This window comes from Geospiza fortis, unplaced genomic scaffold (assembly GCF_000277835.1).
Source record: "Geospiza fortis unplaced genomic scaffold, GeoFor_1.0 scaffold659, whole genome shotgun sequence".
NCBI lineage: Eukaryota > Metazoa > Chordata > Aves > Passeriformes > Thraupidae > Geospiza > Geospiza fortis.
In genome coordinates this window covers 639,558-654,285 of record NW_005054530.1, presented here as the reverse complement: position 1 = coordinate 654,285, position 14,728 = coordinate 639,558, and the positions used below count along the sequence as shown (strand labels likewise).

At 50.0% G+C, this 14,728-nt stretch overlaps 1 protein-coding gene across 1 annotated transcript in view; it reads left to right on the top strand.

The window, feature by feature from the left end:
• HUNK (hormonally up-regulated Neu-associated kinase) overlaps positions 1-14,728 on the top strand; it is a 35,754-nt gene that overhangs the window by 3,926 nt on the left and 17,100 nt on the right. The window contains 2 exon segments of the mRNA XM_031063778.1: positions 7,730-8,022; positions 13,650-13,705. Of these exon segments, the coding sequence (XP_030919638.1) occupies positions 7,730-8,022; positions 13,650-13,705 (349 nt within the window).

The window sequence follows — 14,728 nt, the reverse complement described above, 5'->3', positions numbered from 1 at the left end:
GTTTCATTTCTGCAGAGTCTCACTTGCAGAAAGATTCACTTCATGCTTCCCATTAAGCAGCTTGTTTCCTGCAGCATGGATGCACATGTGGCAGTTCCTTATCCTCTTGGGATAATCTGCTCTCAGGCTTGCATTCAGCACTTTGGAGGATGCCTCCTGTCAGCAATGTGCTGCTTTTTTTTTTGTTACCCTGGCAGGATGGGGTGGTTTGGCTTGAGCTGACCCCAGGTGATGCTCACATCTGGATCCCCCTGTTTGTCCCTGCAAGTTTTGTGGTTTTCTCCTCTGACCTGCTGCAGCTCCTTGCATTGCAGCAGATCTGCCCCTGTGCCCTCAGGAGCTGGGAAAGGGGAGGTTATGGATGAGCAGCACAAGGGTGTAACCCTTGTTTCTGGATATTTCAAATGCCAGGAGGATCTGCAGGACCTTCTTAACACAGTATGAAAAGAGTGAGCAGTAGAAGAAGTCATAAATGAGCTTGCATTCCTGTCAGTAATGAATTGAAAAGGCAAACTGAGACCTGGAAAAGGTTTCAGGTGAATTGGGGCATGGCAGAGCTGCTGCTCACCTGGCACTGTGGGGTACAGGTGCTGCTGCTTTGGACATGTAGAACCAAGGAGAAATGTGCTTTGCACATGTAGAACCAAGGAGAAATGTGCTTTGGACAAGCAGAACCAAGGAGAAATGTGCTTTGGACATGCAGAACCAAGGAGAAATGTGCTTTGGACATACAGAACCAAGGAGAAATGGGCTTTGGACATGCAGAGCCAAGGAGAAATGTGCTTTGGACAAGTGGAACCAAAGAGAAATGTGTTTTATGGAGGTTTCTTTTCGGAGTGGCTGGGCAGGGTCACTGTCTCAGCCCAATTGCCCCCAAACCAGCTCCTGCTGGTCCCTGAGCTGTGATCTGGGCTGTGGCAGAGAGCAAGATCAAACCTCACCCTCATGGGAAGGAGCCACCACGTTCCAGGGAAACCACCTGGGAAAAATGAACAAAATCTGCCCAAAATCTCCTTTTCTGTCAGTGTTTGCACCTTTGGTGCTACCCCGTGCTGCTTCTCGTTTGCCATGTGAGATCAGAGGCACACTGAGGAAAACCACTGCAACAAAGAGAACTAAAAAAAGCCAAGTTATATAAAATAAAGTTCCTTTGCTCTCTGTCTGTTGTGGAAGATTGTCATGGAAACATTTTTTTTTTTGAGAATAAATTCGTTTTCTGTGAATAATGTCCACAGAGCTGAGGGAGAGAGCGTATTATTTATCTAGAAAATCTTTACTGGAGACACCTTTTTTCCTGGCTCCTGACAGCTGTAAATGCTTTATCTGCTGTGTTTTAAATCACTACAAAGGAGGGTTTTACCTGGGCCTCAAGAGCAGCGGGATGGGCTGGTTTGCTTTTTCTCTTCCCTAAAGCTGAATTGGCATTAAATCAGGGCCTTCCTTAACTCCAGTTCTAAAATGTGAAGCAGGGGCTGTTTAATGGGAAACATATCCCACAAGAAGATGGGAGATGGGGAGATGTTGGCTGCTGGAGTTAGGAGGGCGAGTTATGGCTGATTTTCCCTGAGGAAAGTTTTCCCTGATGGCTGCTCCCACCCTGAGTTTGGAGCTCCCCTCCAGGGTTCTGCCATGTCAGGAGTGGGGCTCAAAAAGCCCTTTTGTGAGAAACCAGGGAGATTTTGGACAGCAGTGCTCAGTTTTAGCAAGGCAAAGCCATCTGTGGCAGGCACTCAGAGACAGGGCTGCTCCTTGCAGGAAAAGTCCCCGGCCTGGGGGCTGGCTTTGCCAGGGATCTGCAAGGATTTCTCTGGGAACCTCTGCGTGCACCCTCGGGGCTGTCTGTGCCTGGCTTCCTGCCACCACCGCTTCCATCAGCCTCTGCACAATCTCTCCTGGCTTGTGCAGATATCCCCAGGGGCCAGGGAGGTGAAATTGTGCAGCTCTCCCTCCCATTAACTGCCTGCCCCGTTAATGAGCTGACCCAGGGGGCACTGAGAGGTCGCTGGGAGTGATTTCTTTCTGCCAAAGGCCAGACAGATCCCCTCTGTGACCCCCTCAAGATAAGCCATGAATCAGGTTCCTTCCCATGGATGGGGCTGTGCTGTGCTCCTGCTCCCCGGGCGGTGTCTGGCATCTGGGCCTGCTGCAAATGCTGCTGCTTTGGGCATGCAGAACCAGGGAGAAATGTGCTTTGGGCATGTAGAACCAGGGAGAAATGTGCTTTGGGCATGCAGAACCAGGGAGAAATGTGCTTTGGGCATGTAGAACCAGGGAGAAATGTGCTTTGGGCATGTAGAACCAGGGAGAAATGTGCTTTGGGCATGTAGAACCAAGGAGAAATGTGCTTTGGGCATGTAGAACCAGGGAGAAATGTGCTTTGGGCATGTAGAACCAGGGAAAAATGTGCTTTGGGTATGTAGAACCAGGGAAAAATGTGCTTTGGGTATGTAGAACCAAGGAGAAATGTGCTTTGGACATGCAGAACCAGGGAGAAATGTGCTTTGGGCATGCAGAACCAGGGAGAAATGTGTTTTGGACATGTAGAACCAAGGAGAAATGTGCTTTGGACATGCAGAACCAAGGAGAAATGTGTTTTATGGAGGTTTCTTTTCAGAGTGGCTGGGTAGGGGCACTGTGTGAGCTCACTTGGCTCCAAAGCATCTCCTGCTGGTCCCTGAGCTGTGAAAGCCTGGCTGTTCCAGGTGCCAGGGATGCTGAGAGGTCAGGATTTGAAGAAGAGGATGAGAGGGAAAGGGCAGCTGGATCTGTGGAAACAGCAGAGCAGAGGTGCAGGGAAGGATAATCACAGTTGCCTCTGGAACATGGCACAAAACTCCCCATAAATATGATGTAACAGACATGCTGAAGAGAAATAGCCTGAGTTTGCCCAATTTACCTCTTGGGATGTTCATTTTAATTTTATTCAAGAGCTTTCTCTTATCAGAAATCTTTCCCCCAAAATCAGAAATTTTTCTGATCAGAAAAATTTCCTTATCAGATTTCTCTTATCAGAAATCTTTCCCCCATGCAGGTGCTTGCAGGAAACCACGGAGTCAGTGCTTAGCATTCTCTTAATTAAATGTTTTATAATGTCAGCTAATACAACAAACAGTTCTTGGACCTCAGACTGCTCTGAAGCTCTTCTCAGAACTCTTTCCAAAACTTCAGCATAATTTTGTAATTACTGGATAGAGCAATCTAAGAATAGTCCCCAGTGCCTTGGACAGGTGTAATTAACACCTTTTCTTACTCACCAGATACATCCTGCTTATGCTTTTGGGGATTATGTTTAAGTTGGCTGTGCCACCAAGAGGCTTTAGGTTCATTTGCTTATCCAAAGTCCTCCTGAGTCCCTTGCTACCCCTTTCTGTGTGTCTGGGCTGTAGGGAATTGGTGGGATGCTCTTTTTACCTGCTGGCAATCAGATTCTGTCCCTCCAGGCTAGCAGGAACCCCAAGCACAGGAGTGAATGTACTCAAAGTACTCGAGTGAATGTACTCAGAGCTAGTCTCTTGTCTGGAGGAGTTTCTGTGTCCTCAGGGGCTGATTTCCAGCTTTCCTGGCGGGCTCTGGCCTGAGGCAGAGCCAGTGGCCTCCTGCCTGCTCAGACATTTATCCTGGGGTCGTGCATGGCTACACCCCAATCTCTTGGCTTTGTGAGAAAAGAAAACATCTCAGTGACTCCTCCCCACCTTTTCTCATTGCTGATTTTACTACAATTACACCAAATGCTGGAACACCCTTCTCTGCAGTGCTTTATTTCCTAAGATGCTGAAACTTGCTGTATAGAAACCCACATTCCTTTACTGAGCTGTGAAATTTGCCAAGCTGTAACAGTTTAGAGAGAAGAATAAGCTCTACCCAGAGAATGAAATTGGCGTTTTCTAGTCCTTGGAGTTGGTTGTGATGAACAACTTGTTCTGTGCCTGGCTGGGTGATTGCCCAAAGCGAGATGTCCTTGAAGGGGCTGGTTTTGGGAATTGTGCTGACAATTGTGCAGGCTTCAGAGTTAGGGCTGTTTAATGTGATTTGAATTGGCCACCCAAAACCACCAGCTGCTTTTGAAAAGGGAGCTCAGATTTTTGTGGTGAGAACAGTGGTAAATACAAAGCAAGCTGCAAGTGAAGCCAGACAGCTATGGCTGGAAACAAGAGAGGAAAGAAACTCAATTTATTGCTGCCTTGGGCACAGCAAAAAGAAGAAAAAGCTGGAGATGGACTTGCAGTACTGATGGCTGCAAAATATCTCCCTGGTCTGGCTCTTTGTCTCATTCTCCTGGCTGAGGTCAAAGTGGACAGTAAAGGTTTGGGATTTGGGTGCAGAAGTCCAAGTTCTCAAAAAAAAAAAAGGGAAAAAAAAAGAGGAAAAAGGCAGAGATTGTCCCTCCAACAGTGAAACAGTCCCTCTGATAGTTGAAGTTGCCTCTCCTGTGCTCTGCTGGTCTCCTGGCCAAATCCCACAGTTCTGGCTGGATTCTTTTCCCTCTCAATTCAGCTGAGCTCCCTTTGGCAGCAGCCAGCAGGAGCTGCCTCCCTCCCTCTTGGGCTGAGAACTCGCAGGAGGAAACAATCCAAGAGGCTGGGGAAGTGGGGAAAGCTCTTCAGGAGCCCTCAAAATGTCACGCCCTGATTCTGCAAGGCCCTCTGCAGGGTTACACACGCCAGAACATTATTTGCCAATAATGGTCACTGCGATGGAGGTGCTGCAGTTGTTCTTGCAGGCATCTGAGCTGGGCACTGCTCAGGAGCTCATGGCTTTGGCTCCTTGAGGACTGAGGGGAGCAGCTCTGCTGCAGAGCATCCAGGCCATGAGCTGAGCTGGCCCTGGGCAAGCAAATCCCTGCAGGAGCTCAGCTCCCTCAGCTGGGCTTTCCCCAGTGTCGCTGGCAGGGGGATGAGGATGGCTTGGGCTTCTGCCCCTGGAGGTTCCTCCAGCCCCAGCAGCAGGTCTGGGAAGATTCCCAACAGGAACTGGATGGCCACAGGGATGGGGGGAAGCCCAGGATGAGTGTGACCCCTTCCTGCCCCGTGACAATCCCATAACTGCTGACACAGGGCGTGCCAAAAGTGTCACCTCTGGTGGCAGCAGCAGAGATTCCTCCAGGCCGCGTTTGGTCCCTGGAGCTGCTTTTTCTCAGGTTTATTTTTGCCCCGGGGCCTTGCTGTGAGTGTTCCTGTGCGGTTTGGTGGCAGCCAGCCCCAGCCTCCCCCGGCTGTCTCGGAGGCTGCGGAGCCCTCCCCGAGCCGGAGCTGGCAGTGTCCCCATCGCTGTCCCCGTGGGTGGCTGGGGGACACGTGCTGCTCTCTGCCTGGGGACACGTGCCCCCCTCCAGCCCTGAGCCCTGCAGCCTCTCCTCCTGGCCCACCCTTCACCTGCTCTCCCGTGTGCTGCAGCCCATCCTGGAGCGACTTTGGAGAGCAGCAGCAGCAGTTGCTCATAGGATGTGTCACAGCAGAACCTTCAGGAAAAGTAATTCATTCCAACAGTGTGATTCTAGGACTCAGGAACCAAAAATATGGGCTATTACTCATCTGTGTATCTCATAACACAGAATAACCTAAAGCATTTATCTATTTACACAGCGCAGCTTTAGCCAAAAAGCAGAATGTCAAGAGCCACTGTTGCTACATATTGAGAGTAATTACTTGCTTTATCATTTATTTTTTTATTTCTGTGCCAGTGTTGGCCAGGAACTCGAGTCAGGAGACTTGAGTTGGGCATGATGCAGGGACCAAGAGCCCCTCCTTGAAGCCTGGGAGAGCAGAGCTGAGTAACTGGCATGTCTTGAGTGGGCTGTGAAAGCTCCAGTGTGTTTGTTTGATGATTACCCAACATCCACAGTATTTTCTCCACCAAATGCTTTCCCCCTTCTGCATGAATGAAATTTCCAGGTGCAAGCACACACATCCACCCTGCGCAGGAGGCTCTGTGTGTTAGGTGTGGTGGGCACATTTGGTCCTTGCTCTGCCTCTGGATGAACCCAGAATCAGGGACATTTAGCTCAGTCAGCCCTGGGGTAGCTCTGTGCAGAGTTTGATCCCTAGAACTGGGTATTTCTGGAATGAATCTGCTGTTCCCACCTTGGTCAGCTCTGCAGGGGGATCTCTTGGACCTGAGGGAAGGGGGAAAGGTGGCTCAGAGCTGGGGTGAATCCCAACCCTGCCTTGCTCGTGTGCTGGCGTTGGTGGGGTGCCTGCCAAGGTACCTGTCAAAATTAGGGGAAAAGTTTGTCCTTAAGGCACAGAAACTCGCTCTTGGTGCTGGTGGAGGAGTCCTCCAGTAGTGCCATGGCTGGATCTGTGTTCTGTGTTCAGGTGGGCTGCAAATGTGGACATGTATAATGTGCTTTTTGTATAATGTGATTCTTGTACAACGTGCTTTTTGTACAACGTGCTTTTTGTATAATGTGCTTTTTGTACAACGTGCTTTTCCCTCTCAGTGACGTAGGGATGCCCTACCAATATCAATAATAGATTGCTGCTCCATACTGCTACCACTCCAATGCTTTGTACCTTGCAGCTGTGATAAGTACCAGCTTTTAATTTCTTTTTTATTTAACTTTAGCAGAGGTTGTGTTGTGCTGCCAACGTACAGTGTGGTATCTCCTGTTTGTGTGACCTGTGCGTCTGTTTGTCCTCAGCAGAGTAACTCCTGTGGTTTGCTGTCTAAACACTCCTCTGTGCTCAGCTCCATCTCATCAGCTGAAAGAATGCACTAATTTCAGTCTGTTTCCTTGGTGAATCACCTGGGCCTTTCAGAAGGGTGAAATCCAGCTCTAATTTACCTGTTGTTCTATCTGATGGCTAAATGGTGTCTCTTTAGTGTGAGTAGTCAGGAGTGCCAGGTGTTTGTGGTCCTGGGTTCACCCAGGCAGCTCTGGTGTGTGGTGTTCACCTCACCTCTTTATCAGGATGATTTTTCCATGGCAGGAGCACACTCAGCACTGTTGGCTCCTGGCTCTCAGCACACACTAGGAAACCCAAATTCCTGCAGTTTTGCCCTCCAATTCCAAGGCATCCATGTCACAGGGGAGGCGTGCATGACCCTGAACGTTTCCAGGGATGGAGCAGCCACATCTCTGAGCATCCTGTGCCAGGGCCTCCCCACCCTCACAGCCAGGAATTCCTTCCCAATAGCCCATCTAACCCTTCCCTCTGGCAGTTTGAAGCCATTCCCCTTGCCCTGTTCCCCCAAGCCCCTCTGCAGAGAAAAAGCAGAAAAAAGAAATGTGCCAGGAGAGTGGTACCAAAATGGTTTTGTTTTCCATAGTATGTTTTCATGCAAATCAGGCAAAGCCAACACTTGGCTGTAGTTTAAGGAAATTGTAATGAAAGGATATCATCTCCAGTCGTGTACTGGAAGCCAGGAAAAGCCAAAAAACAGCACTTAAAAGTTGTAAACACCAGCCTGGAGGCTTTCTGAGCCAGCAGCTGCGATAAATGCCCAGCCTGAGGCGTGTCAGGTGTTTGTGGGTGCTCAGTGGGATTGTCCCCTCTCCTTTGTCCCTGATTTCCTGGCTGTGATTTTGGAGAGTCATTGTCCAAGGAAATAAAGGGTGGAAGAGCAGCTCTTCTTCCTCTGACCTGCGCAGCTGTGCCTGAGGTGCTGCAGAGCTGGGAGGGGACATCCTTGTGACCTCTGGCTTTTATTTAATGGCTGTTTATACAGCCTTAGAGGAACAAGCCATGGCTGTGGCAGCTAACCAGGCCCTGTCCTGCTCCCCCTTTAGGTGGCAGTGAAGGTGATTGACAAGAAGAGGGCCAAGAAGGACACCTATGTCACCAAGAACCTGCGGCGCGAGGGGCAGATCCAGCAGATGATCCGCCACCCCAACATTGCCCAGCTGCTGGACATCCTGGAGACCGAGAACAGCTACTACCTGGTCATGGAGCTGTGCCCTGGTGGCAACCTCATGCACAAGATCTACGAGAAGAAGAGGCTGGAGGAGCACGAGGCCCGCAAGTACATCCGGCAGCTCATCCTGGCCGTGGAGCACCTGCACCGGGCTGGGGTGGTGCACAGGTGAGCTGGGAGGGCCCCTCAGGCTGGGCTCAGCTCCTCTCAGGGTGTTTGTGTGTGCTGGGGGAGTTCCTTGTGCTCCTGAGAGCTTTGTGGCTGCTGCTGGTGGTGTTTGGCTGCTCTTCCCTTGGGCCGTGCCTGCAGGAAGCAGCAGCAGCTCCACAGCCAGGAGCTGGACTCCATGGATCCCTTCCAAGCCAGGATTGCCACCCTGATTTCTTAAGTTTTTCTAAGCCTTCTGATGTTGACATTCTTGTAAGGAACTTTCTCACACACTTTCTGTAAGTAACTCATTGTTTTGCATTCTTTTGTGGAGGAGGAGAAATTTGGTGAGCTCTTGGTTTGTCCAGTGTCATTGGAGAGGTGGCACTGTCACCCTCCAATCCACTGCCACTCTTGGAAATCTATAAGTATTAGAGTCAGAAAATAAAAAACCCTTTTTACCTTAGAAAGAACAGCGAGCCCGCATCACGTTGTTTCGTGTCCTTTAGTGACACAAATATCCTACAGGATATCCTGTGGTTCTGTGCCAGTGCAGAGAAGGTACAGTCCAAAAGCAGGGCCCTTTCACTGCCCAAAGCTCTGCCCCAACAGGGGGAAATAATGAATTGTTTCAGTGTTTCTTGGAGAAGGTGGCTGTGCAAGCCCCTTGGAAGCGCAGCAGGGAGGGGGCTGAGCTGGTTTGCCCGAAGCCTGGCAGTGCCAGGGCTGGCACAAATCCCCAGCAGTCCCTGGCTCCTGCTTCCCTGCCCTTTGCACTCCTGCATCACCTCAGCAGGGTGCAGAGAGCCAGGGCACTGTGCAGCATCACCTCCTTTCCTTAGCACCTTCACCCACAGAGTCACAGGACGTGCTGGGTTGGAAGGATCCCCAGGGATCATCCTGACCCTGCTCAGGACACCCCAAAAATCCCACCCTGTGCCTGGCAGCATTTTCCAATGGTCTGGGCAGAGTTAGGTGATGCCACATGATCCAGTTTGCACAGGACTCCTCATTTGGCGCCTGCTGTTTGACAAGTTGGCTTTGATAACTATTAATTGTAAGCATTTTCCAGCCACTCCTTGAGCTCTGCTCATGAGCATCTCCTGGCAGGGGGATGCTGTGGAGCTCCCCTGGGCTCCAAGGGGAGCAGGAGAAGCTCAGCAGGGAGGAAGATGATGAATAAAGAGTGGCTGAAGCAGCAGCTGGGAGGGTGCAGGTGGAGATGTCACCTGTGGCTGTCCCTCTCTCCTCTCTGCTGCCATGGAGACAGCAGGGTGGTGGGCAGGCTGGACCTTTGGAGCCAGCACCTCTCCTCTCCCGTTCCTGGGTGTATTTATAGGGAGCTGTGCTAAGAAGGAGGCTCTGCTTGCTAAATTTGGCCCAGCTGGTGTTAAGTCTGGCCTCCCACACAGTTCCCATCTGATGCCGAGCAAGTTGTGTGGGCCCCAGCCATCCTCCTGGCTCCTGTGGGCACGCTGCAGGAGCCAGACATCTGAAAATGCTGCTCAGGGTGTGCCTGTGCAGGGGCTGGGCAGCTGCCCACAGCCAGCCCCTCCAGCTGTGCCCAGCTGTGCTCCAAAAGCTGCTTGGCCCCTTGCCTTGGGGCTCTGTGTGCTCCCTGGGACCCATCAGGGATAACTGCCCCTGGTCCCACCTCCAGCTGCATTTCAGGTGCCGCTGTCACAGAAATGTTTGAGCAGGCACCAGGCTCTCTGTCAGCCTCAAAACTGCAGATTTCTTTCAATTATTAAGCCCACAGCTTGAGGCAGGGACAAGGAAGAGGTTTTACAGCTTTCAGGGATCGGCTGATACCCAGTATTTAGAGAGAGGGAGAGATAAAGGAAATAAATCAAGTTTCTGAGATGGGCAGAGGAAAACAAGGCAGGAACAGATGAATATGTTGAGGTTTCAGGAGCAGGACTGGGGCAGCAACAGCAATTCCTCTCCCTGCAAAATTCACCTTCTGCACAGTGGCCAAGGCATTACAGGGGGCTGGCAGGCTTGGCTTTGGTTCTCTTTCAGAAAGGACTCAAGCCCACATTTTGTGCAAAAATAGCTTGTTCCCTCAGCACAGGCTGGAATCAACAGGCTGCTGTGGTGAGAGGGAGGCAGGGCTTTGGGCCAGGGAGAGCCTGAGTTCCCTGTGGATACTGAATTTCTGTGTGGTTCCTGAGTGGATGCTGAGTTCCTGAGTGGAATCCTGAGGTCCTGGGTGGATGCTGAGTTCCCCTGTGGATGCTGAGTTCCCTGGTGGATGCTGAGTGTGGATGCTGAGTTCCTGGGTGGATGCTGAGTTCCTCAGTGGATGCTGAGTTTCTGTGTGGATGCTGAGTGTGGATGCTGAGTTCCTGGGTGGATGCTGAGTTCCCCTGTGGATGCTAATCCCTGCCCCACAGGCAGCCTCCTGCCTCCTCCCTGTTTCTCAGATCACTCCTTGGGAGGTTTCCACACAGTGAATGAGCAGCTCTAATTCTGCCCAGAGTGATAAAACCTGACAGAATCATATCTGCCAGCATTTTCTCTGCCTTAACCCATTCAATTCTCCTGCAAGCAAAGAGTGGAGAGGCTGCAGGAAAAGCCCTGGTGGTGTGATCTGGGTTTATTTTCTCTCAGCAAGCGAGGGAGGAAAATTAACAATTACCTCAGGAGCTGTCCTTCAGCATCTCGGGCCTCTGACTGTGGCAGCTCTAAAAACAGGCTGCTCAATCAGCTCCTGAGAGAGGGAAAAAATAGTGCAGGAGTCTGATTCATTCCCTGCCTGGCTGCAGTGCCAGTGTTTCTTGTTGTTGTTGTTGTTGTTATTTTTGCAGCAGGTAAAAATACCAGCCCTTCCATGTGAGTGGGGATGAGGGGGTGTTGGATTTGGCCACGTGTGCAGCAAACTGCAGCATCCCCAGCCAGGAAAGGGGCTGCTGGTTCTCCCTCCAAATGCTCCCCATGCAATGGGGCAGGGCCCTGGGAAGATTTTTGGTGGCACTTTTTGTTCCATTGCAAACAAACAAAACAAAAAATCTCAGGTTTTGTCTGCGTTATTTGGGGAGTGGTGTGGATGGCTTAGCCTGTCCCACCTGGGGTGAAAAACCCCAGATGGAAGGAAAGTGGCGTGAGATTTGCTTGTGTTGCTCAGAAAGCTGCATGGCTTCCAGTCCAGACTGGGCATGGGAGATCACTGGCACCCAGAATCCAGTGGAAATGTTTTTGTTAGGAGGCACCGATGTTAAAAAAGAACTCCAAGAAACCTCATTTTCATTTAGAGGTGCAAAAATACCCCCAAACTCCTTTTTGACTGCATGGATGTGTTTTAAAGTTCTAAATATGTCATCTGCTGAGGTGGGGGAAGTCTGCAAGCTCCAGGGTGCAGGAGCTGCTGCATCTTTGCTGAGGGGTGCCCAGGGTTCAGAGCTGCTGGGCTGCTCACTGAAAGCCAAATGCCACTGTTCTATTTATAATCCCATGCTATCATTTGGGTTGCTTTCCCTCTATCAGGAGAGCTGCTAAAAATACGCTTGCCACGAGCTCAGCTGTGAATCAGGTAGGAATATTTATCTTTTCCTCCCCCTGACAGAGGAAAACAGAACCAAGTGGCAGGCTCTGGTGGAGCTTTTCTCTTGGCAGAGGCTGTTTGCACGGGTCCTGGCGCTGTCAGCAAGCAGCGTGAGCAGTGAGCCCTCTGGGAGCACAGAGACAGCGGGGAAAGTGAAGTGAAAGCCCTGGTGCCTGCCACTGCATCCCACAGGAAAGTCCCAGCCCCCCTTTTGAAGTCATTTTAACAGAGCTCAGGCCCATTCAGGGCAATTACTGTCAAAGGGAAGCACTGAGTGGTGTGTTGGTAGCAAAGGTGGTTTGCTGCATTCCCCTATTCCTGCCCCCCTGGCAGCAGATTCCTGCCTTCCACTGGCCCGTGGTGATGAGAAGCAGGTCAGGAGCGTGAAGGAGATGAAAATCCCTGGAGTTCTGGGCAGAGCTGGGGGATGCCCCACGGTGCAGTTTGCTCCGAGTGCCACAGGATCCCTCCTTTGGTACCTGCTGTTTGACATCTTGCCTTTGATGACTTGCAGCCTGTTAATTTGAAGTGCCAGCAGCCTGGCTGCTGATGCAACATTGATGACAGATCCTGCTCTGCAGAACAAACTCTCCCTTGGAAGCCTGGGGCTGGTTCATTCTCTGCTTTATTTCAGATCTCAGAACTACCTTTGGCCATTCTCCCTGGGAGTGCTCTGGTGCAGACAAACATTGGTGAAAACATCATTTTCGTGAGGACAATGGGCCAGGTTCCTCTTTTACAGAGGCAGCCACATGGAATCCAGTGGCAGGGGAATTGGGATCAATAATATTGTGATACCAAAGCCTTTGAAATGTGTATTGGTACATAAATGTGGTGATGAACCCGGATCTCTGCAACCTCTCCAGCTCTTGCACAAGGCTTGGCCTTGAGATTTGATGGTTAAAAAGTGATTTTCTGTGGTTAAAAATAAGATTCAGGAGAGAGCAGCCAGCCACTGCTGCTGTGCAGCTGCTTGCTGGTGGAACCCTCCCTCTCATCCTGCCTCCCCCAGACAAGAAACAAAGTGTGAAGTGCAAAACTTCCCTTTTGCAGCCTGCCATGCCATGAGTAAACTGCTCTGGGAGCAGCCCATGGGGTCACCTGCTCAGGGATTCACTTGTGTTCCTCTCTCTGGAGGCTCTTGGGCTTTCCAGGGTGGTCCAAAGAGAGAAACCAGCCCCAGGGACAGCAGGACAAACTCCCAAAGGAGCTCAGCCCATGGAGATGGAGTGTTTGAAGTGCAGGGAATGCCAGCTGTGTGCTGCCAGCTCCACGAGCTGAGGAGACAGAAATATCTGCTGTGGGAATGCAGCCTGGCCTTCCTTGCCTTCGTTTTTCCTAGATTTGGTTCGTTTCTCCCATAGTTAGACACTGCCAGCATCTGGGAACTGATCCCTGAGGCAGAGGTGGCACTTCTTGTTCCTTCTGCGTTTGATGCCTGAGAGCATTTTAAAGTTTTTCAGCAATGAATGCTGAGAATTGGCTTATGGGGGGAAAAGCCATAAAATAATCCTTTAGTTGTGGTGGTTTTTTTGGTTTTATTTTTTTTTTTGTTTGTTTGTTTTTGGATTTTGGGGGGTTTTGTTGGTTTGGTTTTGTACAGACCATTGTACAGACCATTTCCACTCCTCAGCCTTGGATTTTACCTGTGGAGTGTGGGAATAGCTGTGGTGAGCTCTGCAAGGAGGTTGGGTGACATTTGACTCCTCAGACCTCAGGTTCGTCCTTCAGCTGGGGCCTTTGGCTCTGAGGAGAGAGGAGAAATTGACCTCCAGTTCCCAAAACATGCTTAAAATGTTTCCAGTTTGTAAGTTTTCTGTAAACTTCCAGTACTTAGAGAACTCGGAGGGCCTGGTTGATTACAGGATGTACTGACAAGCGCTTGTAATGTCATTTTGTGCCTGAAGAATAGGTGGGAAGCAGTGTGAAAGCACTGTTAATTTTGGGCAGGATGCATGGGGCTCTCTGCTTTCACTGTGGAACTGTGTGTGCTGCTTCCATTGTACATTTGATTATAGGCAAGCCTTGCACATACACTGATGAGAGTCAGGCAAAGCTGCTTCATTATTTTGGAGACTGACTCAAAATATTTTCTTTCTTTCAGAGACTTGAAGATAGAAAATCTGTTGCTAGATGAAGACAACAATATCAAGCTTATTGGTATGGAACCAGTTTGGCAATTCCAGTAATTAAAATTGTTAGTTTTATAAAGAGAGTTTTTTGAGGCTTCATAATCCCCCATGTGACAACTGCTAATGTTGCTGCAGAGAGGAGCTGAGAGAGTATAGATAGCAATCAAGCTGTTCCTGACAGCATTTTGTGAAAAAAAAACCCGATCCAAATAATTCAGATTTAACTGGGTATGGGAATAATCCTACATCTCAAACCCACATCTTTCATACTCAGATCGGGAGCTCGGTAAAGAATTTAAGAATTGACACCACAGGAGTGCTTTATTTTATTATCATGATCATTTCTTATTTGCCAGGGGCTGCGTTCTGCCCCCGTGAACATATGCTTGCACTGAAGTCAGTGGGAGTTGCTCACATTTTTAGCAGCTGGCAAAATGTGGTCCTATATTTATATTTGTTACATTTGCTTCCAGCACCCAGGACAAAATTGGTTGAGAGGGCTGGTAAGGAATAAAAAAGATCAACGGTGGAGCCTCGATTGTGTTTAGGTCTCAGTTGTGTGTGGAGCTTGATTCATTCAAGCTGTGCAGGCATTTCAGATTAATCATTGCTGAGGAGAGTCTCTCACTGCCTTGCAGAGCTCCCATTAATGTTAATGTGGGCATTGAAAAGAAAATATTCCTCTCATGAAAGAAGTGCCAAACATCTGTTTGTGCTTCTGCCTACACTCAGCAGTGTTTGTGGCTGCAGGCTTAAAAACTCAACTTCAAAAAGTCCCGTGGGCTGAAAAGTGCTGAGGAAACCGCTTGGGATTCAAACAGCCAGGTCAAAGGGATGCTCACTGTGAGGTTTGCAGTACCAGCAAACAGGGGCAGGATGAGTAGGGAAATCTGAAATACCCAGCTCTTACTTTGGGATTTCAGGGCTGGGAATGCCACCCCGACTGCCAGGGATTGCTGTGCAAGATAGGAGCAGAGAGAGCTCTGTGTTACCTCAGCTGAGGGCCGGGAGGGCACTGAGAGTGGCCATGAATCATTCCCCAGGGCTGATG